Source organism: Schistocerca nitens, chromosome 3 (assembly GCF_023898315.1).
Source record: "Schistocerca nitens isolate TAMUIC-IGC-003100 chromosome 3, iqSchNite1.1, whole genome shotgun sequence".
Taxonomy (NCBI): Eukaryota; Metazoa; Arthropoda; class Insecta; order Orthoptera; family Acrididae; genus Schistocerca; species Schistocerca nitens.
This window is the reverse complement of record NC_064616.1, coordinates 68,604,305-68,631,444: the sequence shown is the minus strand read 5'-3', so window position 1 is coordinate 68,631,444 and position 27,140 is coordinate 68,604,305. Positions and strand designations below refer to the sequence as shown.

General features: G+C 40.6%; 1 protein-coding gene across 4 annotated transcripts in view; it reads right to left on the bottom strand.

Annotated features, from left to right (window-relative positions):
* LOC126248028 (cytokine receptor-like) overlaps positions 1 to 27,140 on the bottom strand; it is a 475,141-nt gene that overhangs the window by 119,116 nt on the left and 328,885 nt on the right. For all 4 annotated transcript variants that reach the window (XM_049948628.1, XM_049948625.1, XM_049948629.1 and 1 more), the window contains one exon: positions 2,429 to 2,584. In XM_049948628.1, the coding sequence (XP_049804585.1) occupies positions 2,429 to 2,584 (156 nt within the window). The remainder of the gene's footprint in view (positions 1 to 2,428; positions 2,585 to 27,140) is intronic.

The window sequence follows — 27,140 nt, the reverse complement described above, 5'->3', positions numbered from 1 at the left end:
GTCCACCACCAATTGGGAATTAATGGTGGCCTTGAAATCGCCACAAAGGCGTAATTTTCCCGAGAGCTTCCGTACAATAACGAGGGGCGAATCCCACTCACTAGAAGAAATGGGAAGAACGATCCCTAGGGCTGTCAGCCGGTCTAGCTCTTCTTTTACCTAAGGGCGGAGAGCCAAGGGGATCTGCCTCGCGCGTAGAAAACGCGGGCGAGCCGACGCCTTCAACGTTAAGTGAGCTTCAAAATTTGAAACACGCCCCAGGCCCTCCTCAAAGATATCTGGAAAGTCTGAGATCAAAGATTCCAATGATTGATAGGGAACGTCTTCGGAGACCAACTGTATGGTGTCGGCGATAGAAAAACCGAAAGCTTGAAAGGCATCCAGGCCAAAAGGTTAGCGGAGCTCGCGTCACTGACAACAATAAAAGTAATAGGCCGGGTGACTGATTTGTAAGTCACGTCGGTAGAGAACTGACCCAGTAGGGGAATGAACTGTTTACCATAACCACGTAGACGCCGGTAAACTGGCGCCAACGGGGGCGATCCAAGGTCGGAATAAGTTTGTGCATTCAACAACGAAACTGCCGCGCCCGTATCTACTTGCAGTTGTAACCGGCGCGACCGGACCGACACCTCGATAAAGAGTTTGCGGGCCGATGCGTCGGGAGCCTGGCCCGATGAAACTTCCTGAATGTCAACGTCCATGTCCTCTGTACCTGCTTCCTTCGATTCTTTGGAGGCTGAGCGGCAAACTTTAGCAATGTGACCTTTTTTATTACATTTGCGACAAACGGCCCAACGCTGGGGGCACTCTGACCGATCATGATGTATATAGCACGACGCACAGGACGGCAACAGGGGCCGGCTGCCGGAATTCTGTTTGCGCGCCGTGCGGGAGCGGCCGTAACGGCCGGATTGTACCGCTCGCACGTCGTCCACCCCGGACACAGTGGACGCGGCCGCGCCGCCCTGAACCTCCGCGACGTCGCACCACGCTTCCAGCTGTTGACCTGCGGCGTGAGAGACTTCATACGATTGAGCAATGGACACGACTTCCTGGAGGGAAGGGTCTTCTAACTGCAGGGCCCGTTGCCGGACCTCCCTATCAGGGGCCGAACGAACAATGACGTCGCGTACCATAATGTGGGCATTTGACTCTCGCGACTGCTCCGTGACAAAATGACACTTGCGACTAAGACCGTGCAGGGTAGCGGCCCACGCCCGGTAAGACTGATGGGGCTGTTTCTTGCATTGATAGAACTCGACCCTAGCCGCCACAACATGCGTGCGGCGGCGATAATATGAAGACAGTAAGGAACACAATGCGTCAAAAGACAAGGACGAGGGTTCCTGCAACGGCGCTAGCTGCCGCAAAACTTGATACAGCGAGGGAGATATCCAAGACAAGAAGAGAGCACGACATACCTCCGCATCGGCAACATGAAACGCCTGGAAATGCTGCCCAATCCTCCGCCGTCTCGTCATACGGGGGAAAGGAACGAGGGAACGGCGCTGGAGCAGACTGCGTGGAGAGCAACGCCGGAAGCACTTGTTTCACGGTGGCCATGAGCTCCGTCTGCTGCTCAACCAAAACCCGCACTAAATCCTCCATGCCGTGGAGAAGCTGCGAAACCAGAACAACGACGCAACACGCGAAAGAACGACCTACTCGACGCCAACTGTTCACGTTTACGTCGCACTTCACTTGGCGTAGACCGGGACTGTGCCCTAGGCATGCTCGATGTTAACCGACTGGACACGGCCCGTGCTGCCTGAGTTGTTGTTGTTGTTGTTCCGCCGGCAGAGGTCGCGTCCGAATTCTCGCGTGCCCTCTGGTGGACGGGACTCTACTTGCGGCAACCACCGTCCGTGACGCGCCGTGCTGATGTGCGCCTCCCGCGATCTTTCTGGTGGCTATTGCAGTGATGTTTGTTGGTAGACTTTCAGTTGCTTTGATTCTGATATTTGAAGTACCTTTAAATATTTTTTATTTTATTTGCATCAAAAGTACAATTTTTCGCTCATTTATGTATGCTGTAAAGAGCTAACTTCCATGTATTTCCTCAATGTTACTACTAAAATTGTTAAGATAATTCACTGTAAACTACCTGTAAAACTGTCTGACTGTATTTGTTTTATTAATATTCACTATTTTAAAACTGCATTCATAATGCTATCAGGAAACTTGCCCTCCGCCAAACACCGTTGGGTGGCTTGCAGTGTATAAATCTAGATGTAGATGTAGCCATCATACCATATCATGTATAACTTGACTTAATCTATTTCTCTTTGTATTTATGACAGAAAAGATAAAAATAAGTCCAATAAAGTTTTATACAATATACTATAATATTGTAATTTTCTTCTTAAAAGCATAGTTATGTAGCATGTTCTTAATTTTTAAATCAGCAAGTATCTTGTACTATTACCTTCACACATAGAATCAGTTGAAACAGCCACTGGGCAGTAGAAGATATTATAAAATACATTCTCTTGTAAATTTTTAGCACAATCTATATGGAATCTAACTTCAATAGAAGTTGAAGATCTGGCACTGACATGGAAAGTAGCCACCTTAAATAGTTCTGAAAAACAAAAACAGTAATTATTTCTTGAACTTAGTTACATAGGGAGTATTTTCAAATTTGTAGGATAACAATGGTGAGGCACAGACTAGCAGTTAACATACACTTCTATATATATAGTATTTTAAATGTGATTCACAAACTACCACTTACCCCCAGCAGTCTACACAGAATGTACAAGGTCTCTAACCTGGTCATAGGTTCTGTTCCAAAAATGAACAGAATAGAGACAGAAGTGATGACACTTTCTGCGCTACAAATTCTATTGATTGGCGACTCCATGGACTGTTCTGTGCACCACGACCAGATAATGGATATAATTGGAAGGAGCAACAGCCTTGGTCGTATTTTTTTGTTTTATTATCCGCAAAATCGATTTTCGGTCACTTAGTAACCATCCTCAGTGCTGTAAGATACAATTCAAATTGTTAGGCACTGGTATTAACAAGCTTAGAGCGATCACATAAACTGTGATCGCTCTAAGCTTGTTAATACCAGTGCCTAACAATTTAAATTGTATCTTACAGCACTGAGGATGGTCACTAAGTGACCGAAAATTGATTTTGCGGATAATAAAACAAAAAAATACGAACAAGGCTATTTCTCCTTCCAATTATATGCTACAAATTCGTCGGGCAATAGACTGCGCCGCTCCAACTGTCAACACAACTGGCACTGCTAAGAGTATCCTATGACTTCCACATCACTGGCAATGGTTTATACACAATGCTAGTGACTACTCTGAAGGTCAGTAAAACTTTGAAATATGTATCTATTTTGTACGAGCTGTAAATAAATAGTTGCCACTATTAAAGTTCCAACCCTCATATTCCTAGAATCACCATGAATCTAAATTTCTGACATGTTTTTAATAGTTGCTCATGAAATAATTAGTTTCTAAATAGCTGGCAATAAATATTTCTAACATCTTTTTGGCTGTCTGCAGTAAATCATTAAAATCTGTGATAACTTGTACAGTACTCTTATTTCTGTTCATGTGACATGGTTTCAACAAACATGGGTGGTATTTGACACAGGTTGTATAATCATATCATAAGAAATATCTTTTGTAAATGAATTACAGTTTCCTAATGTCTTATCAGCAAGCTGAATCGTTTCTCTTCCATCACCCTTGAATGAAACAATACGATAGTTCAATTTAATTTCACCACCCATTATTACCCTCATATAAATATGAAAAAAACTGATACCATTTTCATTAATTGACCCTGTCTAATATTACTAGATTTTTTTCATTTAAGATTGTGTCCAACTTTAGTTTTTTCTATATTTTGAGAAAACTGGCCTTTTTCCGGTTGGAGAAACCTTGCTGAGATATGAGTGATATATTTTGCAAATTTGTGCAGATAGTGCTATAACCTAGACAGCTGCTTCATCTGTGAAAGTTTAAAGATCATAACTGATGTTTCCTGCCAAATTTTCAATATGCAGCAGGGTCAGCAGTGTTTGTATCACACTCCCCTAAGTCACATCCAATTAGTTCTGTATCTGTAGATGAATCTCTTGAGCAGAGTAATCTGATGGGTTCTACCTGTCAATTATTCTCTTTCAAACTGTCACCAAGCCCTTCAGTAATGCACTTTATTTAATAAGCATTGACACGGCAATGAACCCCATGCTCTTAAAAAGAGACTATACAATTGTTACAACTCTTTTAGAATGTTATGGACACAGAATGACTAAGTGGCTGGATGAGTAAATGTCACACAACTTATCCACAGACCTGGGGGTTTAATCCTCAGTCAGTCCCAAGATTCTGTCACATATCACCTCTTTTTACCTCTGGCAATGATTTGTATATGTGAAAAATACAAAGTCTCACCATGGTTACGAGACCCTGTTAAACTGTACGTCGTCCTGTGACTAGCAAGTTAAGTCAATTCAAAGGCATACCATCTCCAATATGACCAGGCCTTGCAAAGCACTGTGGTCTTCAAACCAATGCTTAAAATTGATGAAAACAGTGAAGTTAAACAGAAAACATAGTATAATTAACAATATAGTGGTATCTGCAAGAAAGCATGACACTGAATACTAGTTCAAAACAGTTGATACCAGTGATAATTTCAGATAAAGTTAATTTTGTAGAAAAGAGAGTGAGTGCCTCAACAGACTCCAGACTCTGTTAGTCCTTAGAGTTTTCTGCCAAGATATGAAACTCTATACCAGGTATTACTGCAAAACAAGTTTTGGGTGCTTCATTCAAATGTAGATATGTTAGTTACAGCAACCAGCAATCAAAAAATTGTGACCAACTGAAGTATATGTCTGCAAACAAAAATACAAAAATTTCAGGAAAAATCACTGAAGTAAATATTTATTCAAATAATCATGGATGTGGACTTGCAGATATTCTCCATAAGCATTAAAATCTAAAGAAATATAACAATGAGAAACTATGGGCATAAAAATGCACTTTGAATTTTACATGAAGCAAAGAATAATTGTTACTGGAATAATGCATAGGCCTGACCTCACATCCACTTGAAGTGTAAATGCTGAAATCAAGGAAGCACAAAGTTCCAAAAATTTTGTAAAGTGTTTGTGAAGACCAGATATCTTGGTATATATTTGCTTGAAGATGCAACTATTCAAAATATGACATGCATCTGAATAGAAGAGGCAAGTCGCTGATGAGGGAGAAAACCTGTAAAATGTTGAAAATACACAAAAAGCAGAATGACTAGCCAGTTCCAGCTACTTCAGTAAACTACCAGCACTCTTCTGAATGTAACCACACAGCTAATGAATCTACTGTGGAGGTAAAAACATATCAATTTAAGAGCATGGACACGCCAGGTGTTAGTGACATTTGTGGTAATAACAACACCAATAACAGCAGTAGCAACAGAAATGGTTGCAGCAGTAACACAGCCACAACACTACTAAAAGCAGTGGCAGCTCCAACAACAGCAGTAACAGCATCATTAACAACCGTGATAGGAGCTAACCCATCAACAGGAGTAATAGCAGGATGGAGAACTGTGTCAGCAGCAGCAGCAGCAACAACAACAACAACAACAACAGTGATTGCAACAGTAACAATAGCAACGGAAACCACAGCACCAACAACAGTAGGAGCAGCTGACTCACTAATAATTGCCGCAGGAAACAGCAACAGCAGCACCACATTCCTTAAGGTAGACACAGAGGTCAAGGAAATCTCCTTTACTGAATGAGAAATATACCAGGAAAGAAAGAAAATTGTAACAAATCAGTCTGGAAGTAAGTCCACTAAATCTTATCAATTTCTGAAAGAAACTGATTTGAATAATGCAGTGATGTCACTGATGGTATCTATAAGATATGCATTTTTATCAAAATATTCAGGTCCTCCTTTCCTCCAATCCTGCTTTCCAGTCGTTTCTTGAGAAGTACACACAACGGTCAATACCGGTTCCAGATAAGAGCACTCTGAGGAAAAGTTACACTCAGCCAATTTATGAGAACATTTAAGAGAAAATAAAACAGGTGGTTGGCAAATGTCAAGTGGGAATAATTTTGGATAAAATTGCTGATGAGCTGCAAAGATATAGTTTGAATGTGTAGGTTTTTCCATTATATTGAGAATGGGGACAACCTATGGTTTTCAAAATGTACCATCTCAAGAAGGCAAATGCCTGCACAATAATGTGATCATTCAGCAGTTCTTGTATGAACCTGTGACCAGGGGGTATACAGTACAAAACAATTAGGCTTGCAATGACTGATAAAGCACACTACATGCTTTTGGCACTCGAACGATAGAAGGGCATGTAGCACAACACAACCATTTGACACATACACTGCGGTAACAAAAGTCATGGAATACCTCCCAATATTGTGTAGGACCTCCTTTTGTCCAGCATAGGGCAACAGCTCAACATATCTTGGACTCAAACAAATTGGTGGAAGCCCCTGCAGAAATCCTGAGCCATGCTGCCTCTTTAGTTGTCCATAATTGTGACAGTGTTACTGGTACAGGATTTTGTGCATAATCTTACATCTTGATTACGTCTCATAAGTATTCAGTGTGATTCATGTCAGGTGATCTGGTACCTAAATCATTTTTAAAACTGTCCAGAATGCAGTTCAAACCAATCGCAGACAATTGTGGACCAGTAACATGGTGCACTGTTCTCCATGAAAATTCCGTTGTTGTTTGGGAACACGAATTCCATGAATGTTGCAAATGATATCCAAGTAGACAAACATTGCCATTTCCAGTCTATGATTGGTTCAGTTGGATGAGAGTGAGTCGTGTGTACTTCCATCTTTCCACGGCTCGTTTCCTGAGCGTCGTGTGGAGCCAATATTTTTGGTAACCGACTGTGTTTGGGCGTGATCAGGCTCTAGCACCTTGTTGCTGCCTTTTATTGCTTCGCTTCTATTTTGTTTTTCCGTGGTTGTTCAGGGTTGGTCTTTTATGAAGCTCTTTCATTTGAACTCCCGCCCGTAGTGTACCCACTATCGATTGCGAGTTCTGTCTTTGGTGTACTTAGAAACCATAGGTTGGTAACATGACCGACTCACGTGTTTACTGCAGCAGACTCTTTGGCCTGTACTATTTATAGGTGAGAGTGGTCACGCTGGAGGAGGCTGTCGCGCAGTGGCCTTCATGTTTGCTCTGGTGATGTCGACATCCTGCCTTCCACGGACGGGTGTTGTTATTGAACCCGCACTTCTACCCATGGAGGAACGCTGGACTGGTTGGGCCCCTCTGTCCGCTCTTCACTGGTTGTCCATGGGAGGTGGATGGCAGTCTAATCATCGCCTGCGTTGACGAAGGCAAACAAACCGTAACCATCATGGGGCGGTGGAGCCACCGTTTGGCGAGTGTTTGAATCCGGGATCAGTTCGGCTGGGTCGGTGTCTGCCGGGACGACTGGGGACGGCTCAGAATTGTGCACAGCAGTCCCGGACAAATCACGAAGTGCACCGAGGGAAAGGAGAAAAGAAGTTAAGTGTGAATGTTTCAAGTTGATTGTCCTCTGGGATTGAGTTCATCCAGTCGTCTTTCCCGCCTTGTGGCCACCGATGTGGCAATCCTCTGTTCTGTTCACTGCTGCAATTCTGACAGCGCAGATTCCTCCACGCATCATTTCTAACCAGTGTAGTGGTGTATTTTGGTAGTTATTTGTGTACGTTTGCACTTCTATGTTTTGGTAGTTCATCCTCCCGCCCTGTGGTTGCAGAATTTCGGGTGGGGAGTTAGTTCCTTGTCTCCCAAGATCTAGTGCTGTATTATTAAGGTTAATTCTAGTTCAGTCTAGTGTTCTGTTAATCCCTGGGTATATGTGTCTGCCATACTATTCGCGCTGTATTTATTCTAAGTGAGTTGCACTGACAGAAGTTGGGGTTCGAGTCCTGTCACAGAGCTGATAAGGGGTCACATTGGTTTTGGCTTGTCAGTTGGAGGGTGTTGCCTTAGAGGTTTGTCAACATTGGCATCTCAGCGTTGTCTAACCCTACCGGGACCTAAGGAAGAACATTGTGCTGATTAGGGAATGTTGTTACACGTTCTTGTTTTCATTTCGATACCTGTATTTGTGAAGGCAACAGCATGAAGTAAGATCTGTTCTGAAGCTATGCTGGATCCTGCACTCTTGAGATTATTGGATTTGTTTTCATCCTGACTATTTGGGTGTCAGGAATATGGAACTGTGTTGTTAATGTTTGGCCTGAACAGCGGATACGCGGCTAGTTTCTTACGTGTGTAGTGGCATGGCATCCTCGTGAAGACGTGCCCGCTAGATTGCTATTGCGTCTCCTCAAAGTGTAATTTCTACCTTACTAAAACCCCATTGTTAAAAGGGAGGAAGGAAAAAAACTTTAGAAATACCTTCTATTTGCATTAACTATCTTACCTGTCACTTAAGTAAATATCTGCTCAGTGATTAAGCTAATGGGAGCACCTATCCTAAAAGCAACTAGGGCACTTCTGTTATGGTGGCCCTCATGCCTATTTTGGTCCAAAAGATTGTATAAACAGGCTTACATGCTCCGTATCAAACTTCTGATGTTGTTTTTTGGGTGATTGTGGATTATTAAAATTGATTATAGTGCAAACATTTGTATTTTACGAACCGTGCTTATAAGTTATTAATGTGATTGGCTGGAATATAATACGAAAGTTTTAGGACCACAGGTTGTCCAGGTAGAAATTTTAAAGCCATGCTGTGTTGTGAATTCATGTATTTATGTTTTATATTGCAATGAGAATTTAAATGTGGTAAACCCATGCTTTGTGATTAATAATTAAAGATTTGAGAGTGCGTTCACTTGGCGCTTAGTTATGTGTCGTGTTATTATTATTTTTAAAAATCATAATAGGAGTTTTAGTTCTTAAATTAAAGCCTTTCCAATTCGAAAGTGGTGGCCCTCCCATTTTGGGCAATTGTAAGCATCGAAGCAGGATTTACGTAGTTGGGTGTTACATGTTGTATGCTATGAGTAAATTATTTATGTGTTAAATGACGTCTGATACGTCAATTCCTTGGCCCGTCCACTCCTTGCTCATAGTCTTTTAATATTAAATGATCAAACCACCGTTCCAGAGAGGAGACACTCATTCCAATACAAACACAACCCACACCATTATGCACTTGTACAGTGCCTTGTTAACAGCTCGGATCCATGGCTTCATGGAGTCTTCATAACACTTGAACCCTACCATCAGCTCTTGCCAACTGTAATCAGGACTCGTCTAACTGACTGATATGCTCATGAGCGCAGGAGAGGTGCTGCAGGTGATGTCATGCTGTCGGCAAAGGCACTCACAGCAGTCATGTGCTGCCATAGCCCATTAATGTCATATTTTGCCAAGCTGTCCTAGTGGATATGCTTGTCATACATCCCACATTGATTTCTGTCGTTATTTCATGCACTGTTGCTTGTCTCTTAGCATTGACAACATTATGCACGTGCCACTGCTGTCGGTCATTAAATAAAGCTATGAGGCACTGTGTTGTCTGTGGTGAGATGTAATGCCTGAAATTTGATATTCTCAGGACACTTTTGACACGGTGGATCTCGGAATGTTGAATTCCCTAATTGTTTCCAAAATGGAATGTCCCACGCGTATAGCTCCAATTACCATTCCCGTTCAAAGTCTGTTAGTTCCCATTGTGTGGCCATAATCGTGTCAGGAACCTTTTCACATTAATTATCTAAGTACAAATGACAGCTCCACCAATGCCCTGGCCTTTTATATCTTGTGTACACAATATTACCACCATCTGTACATGTGCATATTGTTATCCCATGACTTTTGTCACCTCAATGTGCTGATCGTGGTTTACACCGTGTTTATGAAATTATGAGGGAAGATTATAGTAGGGTAAATGATTTCTTTGCTGCTCTGAAGATTCTCGAAAAAGGGTCCCAGTCATCTAGTTTGTACAAGGTGGAGTATTTGGATTAGATGCAGGGTTTTCTTGTGTGAAAACTTTGATAAAATCAGACACTTCATATATGTCCTAGACTCAATGGACATAGCAGCCATTAAGCAGGCACGACAATTAGTTGACAACAAAGACCTAGAACTGGATGTTTTTGAAGTGTACGGCTAAAAGTATTTGCCCAATACGATTACGAGTTTGTAAGAAGACGGTATGGAGAAAGAACAGAGGAAGAAGTTGATGAGTGTTTGGGACATCCTTCATGGATTTGTTAAAGGCATATTCAAATTAAATTTGAGGAAGAATACTGATGTGGAAAACTTTGCTGCTTTGACTGAACTTCTTTTACGTGTGCAGACAAGATATGATCCACTGGTTTCTGTATATGTAGAGCAGATTTTCTTCATATGTAAGGAGCTATTGAACTCAAAGTGCCAGCTATTTAGTGTCAAAAATATTGAAATGTTTGTATTCCAGTATAACAGAACCCTGTAAATGTGACAAAGAAAGTTTTTCTTACTACTTTAAACCAAAATGAAGTAATTTCAAGATAACCCTTTTGCACATTTTTGCACGTGTTTTCAGAACCTTTTCTCCCTTTCCTGACCATAATTAGACTTTTACAGTAGCAGAAACTGACAAGCACTGGGTTCCAGTTATTGACTGAAGTAGAAACCTGTTGTAACTTGCAACATGAATAATAGTGCTCCTGTTAGTCAACTGATATGCACTCTGAAGGGATGGGAGGACGCATCACAAACGAATTACCGAATGGGATGGCAATCAGTAGATACGATTTACATGTACAGACAAACAAATGATTACAATTTCATAAAAATTGGATTATTTATTCATGAGAAAGAGCGTCATAAACAGAGAAAATCAATAATCCATTGGTCCCTCTCTGGCCTTTTTTAACAGTTATTTGGCTTGGTATTGATTGACATGGTAGTTGGCTGTCCTCCTGATGGATATCTTGCCAAATGCTGTCCAACTGGTGTGTTAAACTGTCAAAATCCTGAGCAGATAGGGGGCCATGCCCAAAATACTCCAAGCATTCTCAATTGGGGAGAAATCTGGCGATCTTGCTGACCAGTAGGGTTTGGCAAGTATGAAAACAAGCAGTACAAACACTCACCATGTGTGAGTGTGCATTATCTTGCTGAAATGTAAGCCCAGCATGGCTCGCCATGAAGAGCAACAAAATGGGGCGTAGAATAACTTTTATGTACTGCTGTGCTGTAAGGATGCTGCACTATTGACTGCCAGGATGTGTGGTGGGCAACACACCGGTTGATATACCACTACTTTCCAGGGTGTCTCCAGACACACCTTTGCAGGTCACTGGGGCTCAGATCAAAGTGGGACTCATATCTGAAGATAATTCTACACCAGTCAATGATACTCCAGTCCCAGTGATTGGGGATAGAGGTGGTCGGTCACTCCATAACAGGTAGATTTGCTCTTTACGATGGGTCACCATCCTGTCACCCACGTCCAATATGAACACGTGGCAGCTCCTTTGTTGCCGTATAACTACCAGGATCCATTTGTCCTAATGCCCAAAGCTTCACACCCACACTTTGGTGTCTTATGTCAAGTGTGAAGATGGCACAGCAGGCACTGCAACTGGCGTCAGCAGCAGGAGGTCCAGAGGTGCAGACCATGCCGTGGAGTAGCTCCGACAGACTCTTCTCCCCAATAAGTTTAGCCATGTATAACTCTGAAAGAGAGTTAATGCATTGTTCGTAAATGATTCCTGACATATTTCTTGAGCTGTGTTTTGAAATTGTGGACAAGTCTCTGAGATTCCCTGTTGGCCTGGAGGTACAAAGGTGTTGAATTCCATTATGCCAGCAGAAAGTGGCAAAAAGCTGTGCTCAGAATTGGGGCCCATTATGTGACAAAATCGTGTGGGGAAGGTCTTCTATGGCAATTATTCTGGTGAGCACCTTAGTGCTAGCCTCCACAAAGGTGGAATGGCAGCTAACAATGTACGGAAACTGGGAGAAAGTGTCAATGACAGTCAGTCAGGTGGTGTCCTGAAAAGGGCCGGCAAAATCGAGATGGAGGTGCTGCATGCTGTGATTCACATTTATGACAATTCCAGACGAGTTGCTCAATATGCATGTCAATTCCCAGACAGTCTAGCATCTTGGTACAAGACACGCACCAATGCCCACAGTGCAGGGGATGTTGGATACCTGGCTGAAGGAGTTCCAGAAGGAGTGAAGGACCACTTGTGGATTTTTGGTCTGTTTGTAAAAAAAAGACACTGTACACAGCAATGAACCTATGATGGAGGTGGAAGCAATGCTGTTGGGGCTAGAGTTCTGACCAGTCCAGCCATCCCTGCAGGATGTAGTGGTGCACTTCCTGTAATATCGTATCCTTGCCCACGGTGCCCGTGATTTCAGATTTGGTGAAGGGAAAGTGGTCCTTAGCTTGTCGGGCCTCATCCTCTTAAGTGGAAACAGAGGACTTTGTCTCGATTGAATGCCGGATTGGGGTCTATTGGGAGACGTGACCGGGCGTCAGCATTTGTGTGGTGGTTAGTGTTCTAGAAATGTATTTCATAATTATATTTGCTGAGAAAAACAGCCCATCACTGAGGATGGTGGGCCATTCAGTCAGGCAGCTTAGCAGCCTGATTAAGTGGAACTTGGGTCTGTAGAAAAAAACATGGAAGTTTTCCAGTGCAAAAATGATCGTGAGTGCATCCTTTTTGATCTGGGAATACTTCTTGTGGGCGGTGTGGAGCATTTTTGAAGTTTAAGCAATTGGCTGTTCACAGCCGTGAGCATTACAGTGCACTAATATGGTGCCCAAGCACTATCCAGAACATCACTCACCACAACCAACTTCTTCACCAGTTGGAAATTGGCGAGGCAAAGCACAGGGTGTAAGGACTGATGAGGGCCTGGAATGACCATTCGCAAACTGCTGGCCAAGAAAATGAGACTCCTGCCTTCCTAAGATTGTTAAGTGGTTAACCAATCTACACAGCATCACGAAAGAATTTACTATTATAAATGATTTTGCAGAGGAAGTTGGAGGGGTACAGATCATCCAATAATGAAATGAGGGCTTGCTGATTTTTTAAATGTGATTAGCATTGTGAAGTTCTTTACTTACTGAGGCCTCCAGAAAAGATGTTTGGGCTTTCATTACAGATGTTTTCTAGTTCCTTAAAAAGTATTTGGTCAGCGATAAGGTTCACTGAATCATTGATGGCAAACACAAGAGTGGAAAAGTTGTCTAAGCCAAAAAGGTTTGATGTGTTTGTGCTGTGTAGCATGAGGAAGGTGAGGTGCCATGTGACATTGTTGTAAGCTGCTTCAACATAAGCTGACCTTTAATCAGAATCTGTTGCTTGTTATAAGTTATTAGGTGGCTAGCAGTGGGGTTGAGAGATGTCACACCAAGCAGGAGGCATGTATGAAAGTTCAACAAGGAATATGATGCTCCAGAGTGTACCTGTTGTCGAATGTCTCTGCTGCACATTTTAAGCATGATACCTTCATTGCATTTTGAAAGTTCGAGGTGAGTATACTAAAATCCAGTCGATCCTGCCAAGCAGAGTTCCAGAACAAGGGTGCTCAACAGTCGGAAGTGAGATGTCTGTCTGTGTCAAAAAGTTACACATTGTGCCCAACTGTCTGGGCAGTCATCCTGGGAATGCTTGAGAAAACAATCTGGGCATGATGGGAATGTACGCCTGTTGAGCAACAAGATTTTGTCCCTGGTTTGTGAGGCAAAGCCAGTGTACAGTGATGTTTACTTTCGACATCAGCTACTTCCTCCTCATTGGCTAAGCTGCACACATTACCCAGGTCAGAACTGATGGCCACCACATCTACCCAAGATACTAAATGCTGGTTGACTAAATGGAAGACTTTGAATGGTTGAGATAATTACAAGACTTCCTCTAAAACGAGGTCATCGAACTCTAAAGCTTTTCGACATACTAGCTTGTCTGAAGCCACACAAATAATGGCATCCCGAGTCATAATTTGCATATAAGATTCCTTACTAGTGGGAGTAATGAACTTTCTGCTGAGACACTGTAGTTCATGTCCACGTGTGGTATGACTGGTTGGGCTGTTTTTGACATTGATAAAATGGCACTCGTGACTATATAACGTGATAATGCCAATGAAAATGGGCACTTAACAAAGCACACATTTCATCAAAACTGAGCTGGACCAGTTCAGTGAGGTGGTCAAGCTTGCAAAGGAGCTGATATGTCTGGTGTGGAATCCAATACAAAAAGAGAAGAGAGTGATTCAACAGTTTCAGGGTCTTTTATCTTAAACAAACTGAAGTCCAGATGGAGTCATTTAGATTAGATTAGATTAATTATTCATTCCATTGACCCACAAAAGAGGGGATCCTCCTGGGTGTGGAACATGTCAGATAGACACATTAGGAAAATGTAATTAGAAAAACTTGAGTTTCATTAATTTTAATGATCCTCAGTCAATAAACAGTAAAATTATGTACATGAATTAAAATTAAACTTCTAATATTTACAGGTTTAATACTTACATCTGCTCTCATTAAATCCATCATTCACACAGTAGCTAGTTACTTGGCTATTACAACCAAGTATTGTCAAAAATTAAAGTAAATTATTCATTTCAATGATCCTCAGTTAAGAACAGTCGAATTATGTACAAAATTTAAAATTAAACTTCCACTATTTACAGACTTAAGACTTACATCTGCTTTCCATACATCCATCATTCACACAGTAGGTAATTACTTGGCTGTTACAACCAAGTATTGTCAAAAATTAAAGTATAATAAATTTTCATTAAAATAGTCTACTGCACTTGTTGAGAAATTCATGGATGGAATAGAAGGAGTTGACCATCAAAAATTCTTTTAAATCATGTTTAAATTGTGCCTTATCTGAAACTAAACTCTTAATAGTTGCTGGTAACTTGTTGAAAATATGTGTTTCTGAATACTGGACTCGTTTCTGGGCAAGAGTAAGTGATTTTAAATCTTTATGTATATTGTTCTTATTCCTAGTAATACTGTTTACTAAGCAGTTAGTTGGAAAAAGAGATGTATTATTTACAACATTTCTCATATGCATCTTAGAAGGCCTCCTGGCACTTCTGCCCTTCCAACTGCTGTTTAAAGAATGGTTGAAAAATGACCTCTATGGACAAGCCCAGTGGTAGCTGATGCTTCTCTGGGTCTGCCTTCACACAGTGTAATGCCTGGTCTGACCAATATCATCATCACTTATGTTGCTCTCACAACGTAAATGATAATGTCCTCTAAGTCAACTGATATATTTTACAGTTCGAGTTCAACACAAGTGTCACAGACATTGTACACAGTCCAAACAAACTAGCCACAAGAATAATCCACAATAACAGCAACACTTTTTGAACACTGTTTTCCAAGTAAAATTACTAAATGTAACACCACAAACTTTTCAAAGAAACCTCAGAATACTGCAGGTATTAAAGTGTCTTCAGAAAGAAAAAGAAAACTGTATGAGACAGCAAGAACTAGTAAAGATCCAGAATTAGTTTTACACTATAAAAATTATTGTAACATACTGAGAAAAGTTGCAAGGAAATCAAGAAATATGTATGTTAGAGAAGAAATTAATAACTCCAGCAATAAAATCAAATCAATATGGAATGTTGCTAGAAGGGCGACAGGAAAAATAACCACTGGGGTAGGTAGTATTACTGTTAAAGAGAATGAGACCATCTTAACCAACAGTACACAGGTAGCCAATGTATTTAATAATCACTTCTTAAGTGTAGGAGAAAAAATTGGTGAGAATAGTTCAAAAGAAGAAGCCAGGCAGTACATGGAAGAGTCAGTTGTGAAAAATTTTAGTCACATTAAGTTTCATCTAACAACCTCTTGTGAAATAAGGAAAATTATTAAATCTTTAAAAAATAAATGTTCTGTTGGAGTAGATGACATCTCTAACAAGTTATTAAAACAATGTGGAGCAATTACAGCTGATGTTTTGAGTCACATATGTAATGCATCACTGACTCAGGGTATTTTTCCAGACAGGTTAAAATATGTCATTGTCAGGCCTCTCTACAAAAAGGGGGACACCCAGATGTCAATAATTACCAGCCAGTATCCTTGCTTACAGCATTTTCAAAAATCTTTGAGAAAGTAATGTACTCAAGAGTGGTTAGCCATCTCAACAGTAATGGGATACTTAGTAAATCACAGTTTGGATTTCAGAAATGCTGTTCTGCTGAGACAGCAATATACAATTTCACTGTCCACATAAGAATATTTAAATAGTAAAATGTCACCAGTAGGAATATTCTGTGACTTATCCAAAGCATTTGATTGGGAGAACCGTGACATTATGTTAGAGAAATTACAAATTCTATGGTGTAAATGGAACGGCATATGAGTGGTTTAAGTCATATCTACAGAACAGGAAGCAAAAGGTCTCTTTATATGCTTCAAGTGATTCAAAGGAGTTTGCCACTTCATCTAACTGGTTTGAAATTACATTAGGTGTTCCACATGGTTTGATCATGGGTCCTCTCCTGTTCTTGATATATGTGAATGACCTCCCTTCTTATGTGAAAAAAGATGCTGAACTGACACTGCTGCTGATATAAGCATAATTATTAATCCAGTAAAAGAAAGTCCGATAGAAAATGATACAAATAAGATCTTGGGAAAAGTTATTAATTGGTTTTCTGTGAATGGGCTTGCTCTGAACTTTGAAAAAACACAGTACATCCAATTTTCTGCTGCAAACAGTATAATTCCTTCAATAATCATAACAAATCAAAAGAAGTCAGTAGCCAGGGTAGAGCATACTAAGTTTTTAGGTGTACATATAGGTGAGAATCTTAATTGGAAAACTCTCCTAAAGCGACTAGGTTCAGAAACTTTTGCAATCAGAATGATTTCCAATTTTGAGGATGTAGAAATTAGTAAGCTAACATACTTTGCATACTTCCACTCTCTGATGTCATACGGAATAATATTCTGGGGCAACTCAACACTTAGGCAAAAGGCATTCACTGCTCAAAAGAAAGTAGTTAGAATAATGTGTGGGGTTCATAGTCGCACATCTTGTAGGCATCTGTTTAAAAGGTTATGAATTCTTACAACTGCTTGACAGCACATTTACTCAGTAATGAAATTTTTACTCAACAACATGGACCAGTTCAAAATCAACAGCGACATTCATGATTACAATACCAGAAAAAAGAAAGACCTACACTGTCCTTTACTTAACGTATCTATGGCACAGAAACGGGTAAAATATGCTGCTATAAAACTTTTGGATAAATTACCACATGAAATAAAATGTCTGACATACAGCAGTAACAGTTTCAAAAACAAATTGAAATCTTACCTCCTTGACAACTCCTTCTATACCATAGATGAATTCTTGAATATGAGTAAATAAATCTGTAGGTATAATATATGCATTTTGTGCCATTTTAGGGAATGGGATAGATAATAGAAATATTTAGGTATAACACTATAATGTAAACAAAAAAAACCTTGTTTCCTGTGCACATTTCTTGTGCATTTGACACGTTCCACATCATAACGGTTTTCCCATGCTATTGATCAATGGAACACGTAACTAACTAACTAGTTTTTGTACTGTATATAGAGAAAGGTCTGTGCACAGTATTCTGAGTGAAGACTAAAAGGACTCTGCAACTAGCAGTAGCCACATAAATAGACAGCAATAGTGAAGCCTGGTGCAGCTGGTGCTGGAGGATGTCTTCATGGAGATCCTGCACAGCAGATTTGCAGTGGTGCCTCTCTAAGGTGGCCAATCACCATGGTAGCAGAGGCAGAAAACTGATGAGTCATAACAGCAACCACATCTACATCTACATCTACATGACTACTCTGCAATTCACATTTAAGTGCTTGGCAGAGGGTTCGTCGAACCACAATCATACTATCTCTCTACCATTCCACTCCCGAACAGCGCGCGGGAAAAACGAACGCCTAAACCTTTCTGTTCGAGCTCTGATTTCTCTTATTTTATTTTGATGATCATTCCTACCTATGTAGGTTGGGTTCAACAAAATGTTTTCGCATTCGGAAGAGAAAGTTGGTGACTGAAATTTCGTAAGTAGATCTCGCCGCGACGAAAAACGTCTTTGCTTTAATGACTTCCATCCCAATTCGCGTATCATATCTGCCACACTCTCTCCCCTACTACGTGATAATACAAAACGAGCTGCCCTTTTTTGCACCCTTTCGATGTCCTCCGTCAATCCCACCTGGTAAGGATCCCACACCGCGCAGCAATATTCTAACAGAGGACGAACGAGTGTAGTGTAAGCTGTCTCTTTAATGGACTTGTTGCATCTTCCAAGTGTCCTGCCAATGAAACGCAACCTTTGACTCGCCTTCCCCACAATATTATCTACGTGGTCTTTCCAACTGAAGTTGTTTGTAATTTTAACACCCAGGTACTTAGTTGAATTGACAGCCTTGAGAATTGTACTATTTATCGAGTAATCGAATTCCAACGGATTTCTTTTGGAACTCATGTGGATCACCTCACACTTTTCGTTATTTAGCGTCAACTGCCACCTGCCACACCATACAGCAATCTTTTCTAAATCGCTTTGCAACTGATACTGGTCTTCGGATGACCTTACTAGACGGTAAATTACAGCATCATCTGCGAACAACCTAAGAGAACTGCTCAGATTGTCACCCAGGTCATTTATATAGATCAGGAACGGCAGAGGTCCCAGGACGCTTCCCTGGGGAACACCTGATATCACTTCAGTTTTACTCGATGATTTGCCGTCTATTACTACGAACTGCGACCTTCCTGACAGGAAATCACGAATCCAGTCGCACAACTGAGACGATACTTCATAGGCCTGCAGCTTGATTAGAAGTCGCTTGTGAGGAACGGTGTCAAAAGCTTTCCGGAAATCTAGAAATACGGAATCAACTTGAGATCCCCTGTCGATAGCGGCCATTACTTCGTGCGAATAAAGAGCTAGCTGCGTTGCACAAGAACGATGTTTTCTCAAACCATGCTGATTACGTATCAATAGACCGTTCCCTTCGAGGTGATTCATAATGTTTGAATACAGTATATGCTCCAAAACCCTACTGCAAACCGACGTCAATGATATAGGTCTGTAGTTAGATGGATTACTCCTAGTACCCTTCTTAAACACTGGTGCGACCTGCACAATTTTCCAATCTGTAGGCACAGATCTATCGGTGAGCGAGCGGTTGTATATGAGTGCTAAGTAGGGAGCTATTGTATCAGCGTAATCTGAAAGGAACCTAATCGGTATACAATCTGGACCTGAAGACTTGCCCGTATCAAGCGATTTGAGTTGCTTCGCAACCCCTAAGGTATCTACTTCTAAGAAACTCATGCTAGCAGCTGTTCGTGTTTCAAATTCTGGAATATTCCATTCATCTTCCCTGGTGAAGGAATTTCGGAATACTGCGTTCAATAACTCCGCTTTAGCAGCACAGTCGTCGGTAACAGTACCATCGGCACTGCGCAGCGAAGGTATTGACTGCGTCTTGCCGCTTGTGTACTTTACATACGACCAGAATTTCTTCGGATTTTCTACCAAATTTCGAGACAATGTTTCGTTGTGGAATCTATTAAAGGCATCTCGCACTGAAGTCCGTGCCAAATTTCGCGCGTCTGTAAATTTTAGCCAATCTTCGGGATTTCGCGTTCTTCTGAACTTCGCATGCTTTTTCCGTTGCCTCTGCAACAGCGTTCGGACCTGTTTTGTGTACCATGGGGGATCAGTTCCATCACTTACCAATTTATGAGGTATGAATCTCTGAATTGCTGTTGCTACTATATCTTTGAATTTGAGCCACATGTCGTCTACATTTGCATAGTCAGTTCGGAAAGAATGGAGATTGTCTCTTAGGAAGGCTTCTAGTGACACTTTATCCGCTTTTTTAAATAAAATTATTTTGCGTTTGTTTCTGGTGGATTTGGAAGAAACAGTATTGAGCCTAACTACAACAACCTTGTGATCACTAATCCCTGTATCAGTCATGATGCTCTCTATCAGCTCTGGATTGTTTGTGGCTAAGAGGTCAATTGTGTTTTTGCAACCATTTACAATTCGCATGGGTTCGTGGACTAACTGCTCGAAATAACCTGGTGGCAACAGTATCAATGACTTTTGATTACTGCTAAAAGGGGTGGTAGCCCAATGGGTTACCACAAAAGCACTAAGTTCTACTGGAACATCCACCAAAAATAAGTGGATTACCACAGGAATTAGAAAATCTGCCCAAACTTTTAAATACCTAAACTCTATAAAAAACAACAACAGTGATCCAGATTTTCTTCATTACTACAGAAACTACAAAAAAATCTATAGGAAGGTGCTCAATGTTGCAAAAAAAAAAAGGCCAATGATAGACTAATAAATCTAGCTAAAAATAAAAGTAAAGCTACATGGACTATAGTGAAACAAGAGACAGGAACAGCAACACATAGGCAAATAAACACCCAAATCAGGAACAAAGAAAACCTAACAAGTACCCCAAAAGAACTAGCAAACTTTGTTAATTCTTACTTTAGTAGTATAGCTACAAAGTTACAGGAAAATTTTTCAAAATCTCATAATCCACGAACACGGGAATATACATCAAATTCAATGGTATTGCTACCCACTACTGAGGAAGAAGTATGTAATGTGGTAAGGAAATTAAAGAGCAAAAATTCAGCAGGTTTAGATGAAATTCCAATGTCTGTGCTGAAAAAATGCATAAATAGTATCAAAGCCCCCCTAACCAATATCATAAATGAATCTTTCAAAGCCGGTTGTTTCCCTGATTATCTGAAACATGCAAAAATTTTACCTTTACACAAAAAAGATGATGTAGAAAACATTGAGAACTACAGGCCAATTGCCCTACTGTCATCATTTTCCAAAATAATAGAGTCCATAATGAAGAACAGACTTATGAGCTATCTAAACAAATACAACCTTCTTTCAAATGACCAATTTGGTTTCAGACCAGGCAGAGATACAGAAATGGCAATAGCACATTTCACTAAAGTGGTTCTAGAAGCACTGGATGAAGGCAACTATGTATCTGGCATATTCCTTGACCTGTCAAAGGCCTTTGATACAGTTGACCACCAGAATCTATTACTTAAGTTAGAAGCACTAGGAGTAAGAGGGGTAATCAACAAATGGTTCCATTCATACCTAAAAAATAGAGTACAGTGGGTAGAGATCTCGCATGTCTCCAGTAGATCAAAGTTCATAGAAAAACACCTGTCAGATCCACAACATATTAATATTGGGGTCCCTCAGGGAAGTGTGCTGGGTCCGGTGTTGTTCTTGATTTATATAAATGACTTTCCACAATATATCCGACATGGAGAGAAGATATTGTTTGCCGATGACAGCAATATTATAATCACCAGTGAGACATCAGCACAAATGTTGGAAAATTGTAATGAATCACTGAAAGATGTCTACAAATGGTCTACAGAGAATAAAGTGACCTTAAATATTAAGAAAACAAATAGCATACGCTTTAGAATAAACAGAAAAAACAGTCCCCTAAAGTTAAAGCTACATAACACCTCTGTAGACGAAGTGCCCACCACAAAATTCCTAGGGTTGCATATTGACAGCCAGCTTAGGTGGAGTGAACATGTCAAAAAACTCACAAAAAAGATATCTACAACGTGTTACGCACTTAGAGTTCTCTCCTCAGTATGCAGCGATGAATGTCTAAGAACTGTATATTTTAGCTATGTACATTCAGTCATAAGCTATGGGATAATTTTCTGGGGAAATAATGTACTCAACTTACAAACAGTTTTTAAAGTGCAGAAGAGAGCAGTGAGAATTATAACTAAAAGCAGTAAGTGGGCTCACTGCAGAGAACTATTCAAAATACTTGGTATTCTAACTGTTCCCTGTTTATTTATGTTCCACACTATAGTATATATAAAGAAAAATATAGTGAATTATAGTACAAACAGCATTTTACACAGCTATAGCACAAGAACAAGCCACTGCCTTCATCTAGATAGGAGAAACAAGCATAAGACCCAAAAAAGTTTCTTGTATCAGGGTGTAAAATTGTATAACAAGCTGCCACAGGAAATCAAAGAAATTAACAGCATGTACTGTTTCAGAAAAACTCTTAAACTGTATTTTCAGGAACACTGTTTTTACACAGTAAGTGAATATCTAAATGTTTGAATGTAATTTAAGTGACATAATGACATTGTATTGTATATTCTGTAAATGTATAACAAGCTGCACAGGACATCAAAGAAATTAACAACATGTACTGTTACAGAAAACCCTTAAACTATATTTTCAGGAACACTGTTTCTAAACAATAAGTGAATATTTAATTGTTTGAATGTAATTTAAGTGATAAATGTCATTGTATTCGTATACTCTGTAAATGCATATAAAAGTGTCAATGTATCTGCAAAAATCACTGTATCCAAACTGACAACATCCATACATTGCAAAATGTCTACGGATGGCTAATCAAATAAATAAATAAATAAATAAATAAATAAATCTGAGCTTGGTATTATTTCAGACATAGGCCTACATGACAACTACTTTCCACATATTTTTTGCTACAGATATAGGCTGCTCATTTAATATAGGCTTCTCTGTTTTATACAGGGTGGTCCGTTGATAGTGACCGGGCCCAATATCTCACGAAATAAGCATCAAACGAAAAAACTACAAAGAAGGAAACTCGTCTAGCTTGAAGGGGGAAACCAGATGGCGCCATGGTTGGCCCGCTAGATGGCGCTGCCATAGGTCAAGCGGATATCAACTGCGTTTTTTAAAATAGGAACCCATCATTTTTATTACATATTCGTGTAGTACATAAAGACATATGAATGTTTTAGTTGGAACACTTTTTTCACTTTGTGATAGATGGCGCTGTAATAATTGCAAACATATAAGTACGTGGTATCACGTAACATTCCGCCAGTGCGGATGGTATTTGCTTCGTGATATATTACCCGTGTTAAAATGGACCGTTTACCAATTGCGGAAAAGGTCGATATCGTCTTGATGTACGGCTATTGTGATCAAAATGCCCAACGGGCGTGTGCTATGTATGGTGCTCGGTACCTTGGACGACATCATCCAAGTGTCCGGACCGTTCGCCGGATAGTTACGTTATTTAAGGAAACAGGAAGTGTTCAGCCACATGTGGAACGTCAGCCATGACCTGCAACAAATGATGATACCCAAGTAGGTGTTTTAGCCTTTGTCGCGCCTAATCTGCACATCAGTAGCAGACAAATTGCGCGAGAATCGATTGCACCCGTACCATATTTTTGTGCACCAGGAATTGCATGGCGACGACTTTGAACGTCGTATACAGTTCTGCCACTGGGCACAAGAGAAATTACGGGACTATGACAGATTTGTTGCACGCGTTCTATTTTGCGACGAAGCGTCATTCACCAACTGCGGTAACGTAAACCGGCATAATATGCACTATTGGGCAACGGAAAATCCACGATGGCTGCGACAAGTGGAACATCAGCGACTTTGGCGGGTTAATGTATGGTGCGGCACTATTGGAGGAAGAATTATTGGCCCCTATTTTATCGATGGCAATCTAAATCGTGCAATATATGCTGATTTCCTACGTAATTTTCTACCGATGTTACTACAAGATGTTTCACTGCATGACTGAATGGCGATGTACTTCTAACATGATGGATGTCCGGCACATAGCTCGCGGGCGGTTGAAGCGGTATTGAATACCATATTTCATGACAGGTGGATTGGTCGTCGAAGCACCATACCATGGTCCGCACGTTCTGACGTCCCCGGCTTTCTTTTTGTGGGGAAAGTTGAAGGATGTTTGCTATCGTGATCCACCGACAACGCCTGACAACATGCGTCAGCGCATTGTCAATGCATTTGCGAACATTGTGGTGTCAAATGTCTAATCGCGTTTCTCTACCGCTTGAGCGACGCCAGGTAAGAAATGTTAATATACATATATTTATTTATTTGTAGTACGTTAAGTGGAGACTTGTTATTTAAAAAGATTTTGTTTCCTTTTTTTTCATGTCGAATGTGGCAGCAGGATGATCCAGTGGGGACTCCAGACGCGGTGGACGACGAGAGCTAACCACTATTGCATCGTAGTCGACGGCCGGCGGCTGGAAGAATCAGGAGTTCAATGTTGAATGTGGAAGGATAACGTTTGTAATTGGATGTCAATTGGTTATCAACTGTTAAATAAACTTCGAGTGGGAAGTTAAAACAGTCAGTTGACTCTGTTGTTACGACATACATCGTAAATATTACTTATGTGTGTAATTTGCAAATTTTATTAAATTTCAGACTTCTTGAATAGATTCTGGCAGAAATTATCAGGAATGTGGACGATCTTCAATAAGTAACTAGTTTACAGCTTTATTAATGAGAAGTCGACACGTATTGATATTTTGAAAATAATCGATACTGTGAAGTGTATTAAAAATCTGTTTTAAAACTTTATCGGCGATTGTGGTGAAGACGATCGGTTTTAAAGTGGAATATTTCGTTAAATGAGAACAAGATTGATTCTTTAGTGACAGTAATTAATTGATTAAGGATTCTTTAGTGACATTAATTAATTGTTTAAGGAAAAATTAGGAGAATTTCAATTTATTCTGGCTCAGACATCAAGGAGTGTCAGACCGCACAACGAATATATAGAAACTCAGTGGCTTTGTAGAACTGTCAAAAAAATTTTTTTTACGATAAAACTTTTCTACAACAGGGATTGGTGAATTTTGCTGCGTCGATCCTTATGTTCTAGGTTGAATCTGCTACAGCTTAATGTTTTTCTTTATGGATTTTCAAGTAACTGGGAAAAGAACTTATAATTTGATCTGCGTGGGACTGTCGATATTGGGTATACGGTTAGGCTGTTGTGAAGCCTGTTGGTTTGCAGATTGCCTTTCTTACGTCTGCTGCAGACATAGTTGCTGCGACAGGATCGGCGGTTCAGGGCAACATTACGGAAGGCGAACTACTCGCTGTTGAGAGGAATGTCGTTACCCGTATTTCCAAATGCACTGAGGTTGACGGACATCATTTTGAGCATTTATTGCATTAATGTGGTATTTACAGGTAATCACGCTGTAAGAGCATGCGTTCTCAGAAATGATAAGTTCACAAAGGTAGGGGAAGGCGTGGCAAGACGGGGAGGTGGGAAAGACGGGGAAGGGCTATAAACTAGAAATCTGCCATCTGTGGATAGCTACGTCAACATCATCAATACACAGGCCCCAGTGTGTTGTCGTTGCTGAACCTTAGTTTCGCGGTGGTTTCTGTGAACTTTGCAAGGTACGTACAATTGTTATACTTATTTGCAATGTTTTACACCTTTCGAGGTCCTAAAACATTTGTTTCGTGAAAATTTGTCCAAACTGTATGTATAGCACTGAATAGTACGTCTTATTAACAGTAAACTGCTGTGTCAGTAGTCAATATTCACTAAATAGTGTTCATGTAGGCGTAACATCACCTGACAGCATGGTAGGGGCAAGACGTGGTGGGGCAAGATGGAGAGCTTCACCGTCTTGCCGCTACTATTTGTCCAACCATTACGTTCTAATCGTCTCATGTGTTTACTTCGCTGGCGGTTTTGAACACTTACATTATACGTTGAATACAATTGTAAATAGAATGGTATTCGTTATTCCAACGTTTCTTAATTAATTACAAAGTATGCCTTAGGCTATATGGTGAATAAAAATACACAAAACGTGCAAAGTCAGTATTCTTGCTATGCTTTAACGACTGACTATTGGAAATATGGTATGTACTATATAATATAGATTACCAGGAATGATCTGACTCAATAGTACGTTCCACGTGTTTTATTTCAGATGGTTCGCAAGTATCGGCGACAAACGTCTAGGCAAGATTGGTCATTGGAGTCAATGGAAGGCGCTGTAAATGCTGTTATAGAAGGTCATATGGGTTCTTTCAGGGCTGCTCGATAGTTCAACGTGCCACAGACAACGATTGAACGACATGAGGCAAAGAAACGTGCTAATCCTGGCTACACAGTTGTGAAAAGGTTAGGACCAATCACTAGTGTGTTTACCCCAGAACAAGAGGCAGAACTTAAAGACTACTTAACACAGATGGAAGGACAGCATTTTGGCCAAACAGTTACAGAACTTTGTGAACTTGCTTTTCAGCTAGCTGAACGAAACAACATCAAACATCCATTTAATACTGCAGCCTAATCTGCTGGAAGAGATTGGTTAAATGGGTTTCTTGCACGAAATCCTGCCTTAACAATACGAAAACCAGAGGCCACATCAATCGCACGAGCAATAGGGTTTAATCGAGCTGCTGTAGATCGGTTTTTCGATCTTTTAGAAAGTCAATTAGACACATTCAAGTTTACGGGGGACAGAATTTTCAATTGCGATGAGACTGGCTTAACAGTCATTCCAAAAGGTCACACAAAGGTGGTTGCTTTGAAAGGGTGCAGACAGGTGGGAGCAGCTACTTCAGCAGAAAGAGGCCAGACTGTGACTGCAGAAATCTGTGTTTCAGCGTCGGGGTGCTACGTACCACCTATGTTAATTTATCCTCGAAAACGAATGCAACAAGCGTTTGAGACTGGCCTGCCCCCTGGTGCCTGGGCAGAAGTCCAAGAAACTGGTTTGATGACGAAAGGACTATTTTTAACTTCGTTTAAGAAGTTTATTGCATTTACTGGAGCGTCAAAGGAAAGACCAATACTTCTCATATTGGACGACCACAAAATACACACCAAGAATTTAGAACTGATAGATGTGGCCCACGAAAATGTGGTTGTCTTGCTGTGTTTGCCGCCACACTGCTCACACTGTCTTCAACCATTGGACATGGCATTTATGAAACCTTTCAGTAAATTTTACGAAGATGAAGTAAGATCGTGGCTTTGCACCCATCCTGGAAAAGCTGTTACGCTGCTTCAGATCGCAAGTTTATTCGGCAAAGCCTTCTTTCATTCAGCTACAATGTCTACAACAGTGAACGGATTTCGGAAAACAGGCATTTGGCCTGTAAACAGAAACGTGCTTCAAGAAAGTGATTACCTTCCCTGTTCAACTACAGACATTCATCAAGCTCACACATCTGAAGTTA